Raw genomic sequence first — 6,398 nt, 5'->3', positions numbered from 1 at the left:
ACAAACCAAGAGATGAGGCGAAAACAACCTTAATTCGAAATAAGGCAATTGCACTCTGGTTCGCAACAAGCAGCTTTCCCTGCCAGCCAGGGAATCCTCGCTCCCGAACGCGGCCAGGAGCAGGCTGGCGGGGGGGAGGGGAGAAGACGGCGAGCGCCCCCGCCGGGCCCGCAGCCAACTTTGGCTCCCTGCCGTCGCCGGGGGCCGCCACCGCAAGACGAAGGTCGCTGCGAAAGGTCTTTGATCCCACACCAAACCCCGCAAGCCGCCGCGTCTGGCCCGAGTGCGCACGAAGCCAGGGCCGTAGACGTCAGCAGGCCTCGCTTCGAGACCCTTCGCGGGCCACCGGGCCTGCCACAGGCCGGGGCTGCCCCCGCCCCCTGCCCGTCTGCAGCCGGCCAATCGGTGACCGCTGGAGGCGGGACCGGAGGCGTGAGGCCCCGCCCCCTCGCCTCACCTCCTATAACCGCGGCGGCGCGCGCCCGGCCGCACACAGCGGCGCCCCCAGCAGGAGGAGGAGAATGCAAAGTGCCATGTTCCTGGCTGTCCAGCACGACTGCGGATCCATGGACAAGAGCGCAGGCAACAGCCCCAAGAGCGAGGAGAAGAGGGGGAAAATGAAGCGGACCCTGTGAGTACGGCTTTCTTCTCTCTCCCACCACCCGCTGCGGACCTAGCTCTGCGGGTCTGCTGCAAACGCGACACATTCGGGCTCGGTTTTGGCATAGGAAACTATGAAATCTTTGCCTCTGCAGGAAAAAATATATATATTTTTCCATATATATGTATGGGAAAGGTCAATTCGTTAAGTAAGGTTAAATCTGTGTGTTATGTGCCGATTTTGTGCCGTGAGCGAAGGACTCTCGGGTAGGTTAGCAACTGAAAAAAATATTCTTGATACGGAGACAGTGGTAGATGCGCCTAAGAAATTGCGAGCTGGCTTTTTGTCCCCTGAATTTAAAATAACATCAGACAATCCTGCAGCTGAAGCCCATCCCCAGCATTGGTACCTTGCGTTGTATGTTTTGATCAGCTTGTGGGATGGAGATATTTCGGCTGGTTCTGAATATTTTCGTTTTAAAATCGTTTTTGTTTTTTTAAAATTAAACGGCATATCATTCAGGAACGTCGGTGGAGCATGCATCATCTGCTTAAAATGAGTGCTGTGGTGGGAGTAGGGGGCTCAGTCTCTCTTTGTCTCTCTCTCTCTCTCTCTCTCTCTCACATACACACACACACACACACACACACACCTCACTGCATCTAGTGTGGTCCAGGGCCTCCTGCTCCAAGGGTAGGAGGGAAATGAGTACCCGCTGGCTCCTTTTGTGGGCCAGAAATAGCGTCTGCCATTTGAAGTATGCAAACTAAATTCATTTAAATACCCTAGTAATTTTAGGTAGTTTTATCCTCAGTTATAAAAGTAGTATTTATGTTCAAATGCATGAATGAAAGTAATTGTGTTCAGTGCATAGGTGCTAGGTTTAAATGTTAAATGAGTAAGACCGACTTGAAGAGGTCTTACTTTGTCTTATTTAGTTGGTTGCTACTGAGTGACTTTATTTGGTAAAAATGCCTTCAGCTGCAGGAGCAATTTCAAATGTTAGGTTTGTTTGTTTGTTTGTTTGTTTGTTTTTTTAAGATTAAAAGATTGGAAGACCCGTTTGAGCTACTTCTTGCAAAACTCATCCTCTCCTGGGAAGCCCAAAAATGGCAAGAAAAGCAAACAGCAAACCTTCATCAAGTAAGTTGAAAGTCTTATACTTGCCAATGTGAATAGCGAGCTGCTGAACTGGACAGGGGAAGTGTGAAGTGCACAAGCTGATGCAAACCTTCTTTTGCAGGCCTTCCCCTGAGGAAGCACAACTGTGGTCGGAAGCATTTGATGAGCTGCTAGCCAGTAAATGTAAGTTAACCTGTTGAATTTGATCTACTTCAAGTATCACAAGAGCCTAGAAAGGTGCTCACATGACAGAAGAGCAGATTGCCCAAGGGGAATTCAACGTGACAATCACTAGTACTATAAGGCCTATCCTTCTCCTTCATTTCTATTTAACCATGGGCAAGTGTGGTTTATTCACTTTACATAAATCAGCCTAGATTGTACTGGCAGTGGCTCTTCCTTAAGGTTGAATCAGCGTTTCCATTGCATGCAATGTTACCAGGAGGTTTAGTTCCCAGAGAATTTATGGCTCCCCTATAAATATTTACATTAACAGCAAAGTTATTTATATTCTTGTAGCGGTGTGCCAACTTAAGCATTTTGCCTACTAGAAATTTAGCTTTTAAAGATCTAAATTCTGAGGATTAGAGGCTGGAATGAAATCTAGAAAATTGCTATCATCCAGAAATAATAAAATATGGGCGGGGCGGGGGGAATGGTAGTTCTGGGAAACAAAATATAAGAGATTAATTGCTCACTCAATTCACATTCTGTGTGCTTTCTTCTCTGCGCGCCCCCCCCCCCCAGATGGTCTTGCTGCATTCAGGGCTTTTTTAAAATCTGAATTTTGTGAAGAAAATATTGAATTCTGGCTGGCCTGTGAAGACTTCAAAAAAACCAAGTCACCCCAAAAGCTGTCCTCAAAAGCAAGAAAAATATATACTGATTTCATAGAAAAAGAAGCTCCAAAAGAGGTAAAGGGGAAAAAAGTTCTTCATTTCAGAGTATTTTTAACATTCTTAGCACCAAAACAGAAGACATAAAATTTAAGGGGTGGGGGGAGTAAAAATGTTTTTCACTTAATTCTTGTTTTCAGTTAGGTGAATTTAATTTCTTCAATGACTTGGCTAGTGAGGCTAATCACACATTATAGCTTTTCCTTTTTGTTTTCAAATATTAAACCGGTATCAATCTATAACTCTGAATATGGATTAAACCACTTTTTTTTTTTAATTTCAGATAAACATAGACTTTCAAACCAAAACTCTGATTGCCCAAAATATACAAGAGGCTACAAGTGGCTGCTTTACAACTGCCCAGAAAAGGGTCTACAGCTTGATGGAGAACAACTCTTATCCTCGTTTCTTGGAGTCGGAATTCTACCAGGACTTGTGTAAAAAGCCACAGATCACCACAGAGTCCCATGCTACATGAGCTGAAAAAGGGAGCCCAAAAGTGGAGGACGTTTCATTTTTTTCCTAAGGGGACAGGCTGTGACCTGCCAAAAAGACTGACCTTGAATTTAGCCTGGGTGTTCAGGAAACATCACTCAGAACTATTGATTCAGAGTTAGATAGTGAATCAGGAAGCTGGTAACTGTCTAGGAGAAGCTTGTATTCTGACGGCTTCCATAGCCATGTCAGGAACACAGGGAGAAAGTGGTCTAAATGTGGTGTGTCTCACACTGGAAAGAGAGGAATGTGAGGCTAAAAGTTCTCATAAAAGGTATGATACGATACTGTTGGTCCAAGAGCATTTAAAATCAATAGATCTGGGATTATGTGGCCTTAGCTAGCTGGCTGTATATCTTTCCCTAAACCAGTCCATGTTACCACATAGTGGTTTTAGTTTTAGTTATTTACGAGTAAGTAATATTAAAATGTTTACTGTGTGCAAGGGTGTTGAAGTTCTTATGACTACAGATCATCAGTACTGTTATCTCATATAACACTAAAACTGAAATGGTCTATGTTTGAATTGTTAAATGGTGTGTGTAATAGAATGAGTGTTGCTGTGTAGAAAACTACATTGTCCATTTTGAGTGCCAAAAATTGTCCTGAAGGCAGCTAAACTTTGACGTGGTCTTTGAATACTTTTAATAAATTAATTTTGATAATTAATGTCATTGAATATTTGGCTCAGATATAAGAGTTTTGTTTTTTGTTTTTGTGGTTGGGGGGTTGGCTAAATTGGAAAAATGGCAGATACAAGGGACACTTCTTTCCAGTAAAGAGAGAGAGAGATCATAGGTGATGTGCCTGTTCAATGAGAATTGACAGTGCTCAGAAATGAGAAGTGATAGGAGTATGTCTTCCCTGCAATTATCTCTTTTTTTAAACCTAATAAGCAGTATGTGGACCAAGAAAAGTCAGACCACCTCCTTAGAACCACCCTGGGATCAAAATTTCTAATATAATCTTGTAAAAAAAAAATCAAGCTTCTTGCTAACAAAAGGCATGACCTTAAAGCCCTTCATGGGTGTCTAGTAAAGGCCAGGTAAGTATCAAAAGTGAAATAATGTAATGGACACAAAACACCAGAATTATTCACATAACTCAGCTTCTCAAGTGAAAAAAAGAATCCAAAGAAGGTGAATATAGGCCTGCCTTTTTTATTTCCCTTGGTTCTGAGTGCCCCCCACAGGGTACTGGCATGAACTTCCAAGATGCATGCCTGCAACTGCTCACTTCCATGATTGATACAAAATCAAGACCTTCCTGATTCACCTGCCTTCATCTGGCCAGTAAAGAATCTGGTTAGGTTACTTTGTCAATGATGAAGGCAAGCACACTTTTGTTTCTTAAACTTAATCAAATGGTTATTTAAAAAAGGAATACACTTCTGTAGGCTTCTCTTCCAACCTCCTTGATCACAGCCTTAATTCTGGAAAGGTGTGAGAGCCCTCATCTTAGATTTGCAAAACCTGAGCTGAAGTAATAATTTCTCATAGCTTCATGATCTTGGGAGTCCTCATCTTCCTTGGTTCCTCAATTTATACCTTCCTGTCTTTCCCACTGCCTGTGAGGTAGTAAGGGGCTTTAGAAATTGTAAAGTACCTATAAAAGCATTCTGATTTGCCAAAAGAAAAATTGACATGCCCCCCATAGTTTAAATATGGTTTTCATGGTGTTTGCACTAATTTTCATTTTAGCCAAAGTTTCTGGTACCAGCAGGCATTGGCTCCATGAAAGACTACCTCGTCCACTCCTTCGTCACCAGCAGCCAGGATAACACATAATAGGTGCTCTGTAAATAGTTGTTGAATAAATGAATGTGAGGGGGTCATTGAAAGAGACATTTCTTAAGCAAATAAATATGTCATATCTGCACAAGCCTTTATTTGGAAAGGTTTTGGCCAACAGAGAAACTCAGCAGTCATGCCATATATTCAACTTGTCATCAAGTCCTATTTATTTTACCTCAAATAGAGTTCTAGCCTGCTTTCCGTGGCCACCCTGATCAAAGATGCCAACACCTGATGCCTGCACAACTGTGATGGTCTCAACTCCCCTCATTCTTACCCATACCCCCACGTGTCCCCTGCTTTTAAACTCTGGGAATTTTTTTCAAAACATAAGCCTGATCTTGTGTCTTCTTGCTTATAAACCCTTGACAGGTCTTCCAAACAATTAGAATTAAAGGTATTATCCCTAATATGGCCAAACCCCTTGCATGGTTTGACCCCTTCTTCCACTCCAACTTTGTCTTTGCCATGTTTCCCCAGCTCTCTCTGCTGGACACACTGGCGTACTTCTATTCCCTTGCAGATGCCTGCCTCTGGTCCCACAGGACCTTTGCACGTAATAGTCCCTCCATGTGGAATGCAATTCTAGTTCTTATTCATCATTCATAGGTCAGTGCAATTGTCGCTTCCCCAGGGGTACCCTCCCTGACCTCCTTACCGAGGTCAGATCCCTTTTTAGGCATTCTCCTAGCACCAGGTTCTCTAATTTAGAGTCTTAATAAAGTTCTCATTAATTTGTATGATTATTTGATAATTCTCTGACTTCTCCCCCAGATTGTGGATAGCACAACTTGAGGGCTGTGTCTTTTTCTGCTCGTTGCTGAATCCCAACACTTGGCACCTTGCCTGGCACGCAGTGGAAGTTGAGTAAATCATTATTGACTAAATGAAGGAGTATTAAAAGGTCTTGTAAACAAATTTTGGTGAAACAAGAAGTATCTACCAATGCACAAGGAAATAAATACAAGATTTTAAAAGGCCCATTGGCTCAAATGTCTGAAAATACCTGCAGAGTTTTTCCCTTGGCAAAAAGTAAAGACCTCTTACTCAGCATGTTCTCTGTAACTTTTCGTCTCTAATTGAGGGAGAAGCCAGATTATGGTAACAAAAAACAAAAGTTTTGACTTTTTCATGGCTGCTAAAAGCACAGGCTTTTTTCAGGTGGTATTTTCCAATGTTCTCCAGTGTGGAACAAACAGAAATAGATTTAAGATTGGAAGCCACATACCTCCACAAATAAATATTACTTAATGTTCCAGTTTCTCAGAGTTCATACATTTTGGATCTAGAGGCTATTTATTTTGATAATATTTCATATTTTCATATATTTTAACCTCAGGAGCATTTCTAACTACAGCAATTTCATGAGGAAAAAGTAGAAGAAATTGTGTATTATCTGTCATGTGAGCACAGAGAGGCAATATATGAGTTTCAGTGAGATGGCTTAAAGTGATCACTCAAAATTTCATAGGAAATGGGGCTTTGGGAGAG

General features: G+C 42.3%; 1 protein-coding gene across 1 annotated transcript; it reads left to right on the top strand.

The window, feature by feature from the left end:
* The first annotated feature begins 483 nt into the window (after positions 1-483).
* On the top strand, positions 484-3,793 carry RGS2 (regulator of G protein signaling 2). The gene is made up of 5 exons (XM_030302399.1): positions 484-631; positions 1,643-1,744; positions 1,845-1,906; positions 2,471-2,637; positions 2,903-3,793. The coding sequence occupies exons 1-5, from the start codon at positions 522-524 to the stop codon at positions 3,095-3,097; spliced, it is 636 nt and encodes a 211-aa protein (XP_030158259.1). The 5' UTR covers positions 484-521; the 3' UTR covers positions 3,098-3,793.
* Positions 3,794-6,398: the final 2,605 nt, after the last annotated feature.

The sequence above is a fragment of the Lynx canadensis genome, chromosome F1, assembly GCF_007474595.2.
Source record: "Lynx canadensis isolate LIC74 chromosome F1, mLynCan4.pri.v2, whole genome shotgun sequence".
NCBI classification, from domain to species: domain Eukaryota; kingdom Metazoa; phylum Chordata; class Mammalia; order Carnivora; family Felidae; genus Lynx; species Lynx canadensis.
The sequence above is the reverse complement of the archived record's forward strand: the minus strand, read 5'-3'. Positions and strand labels throughout refer to the sequence as shown.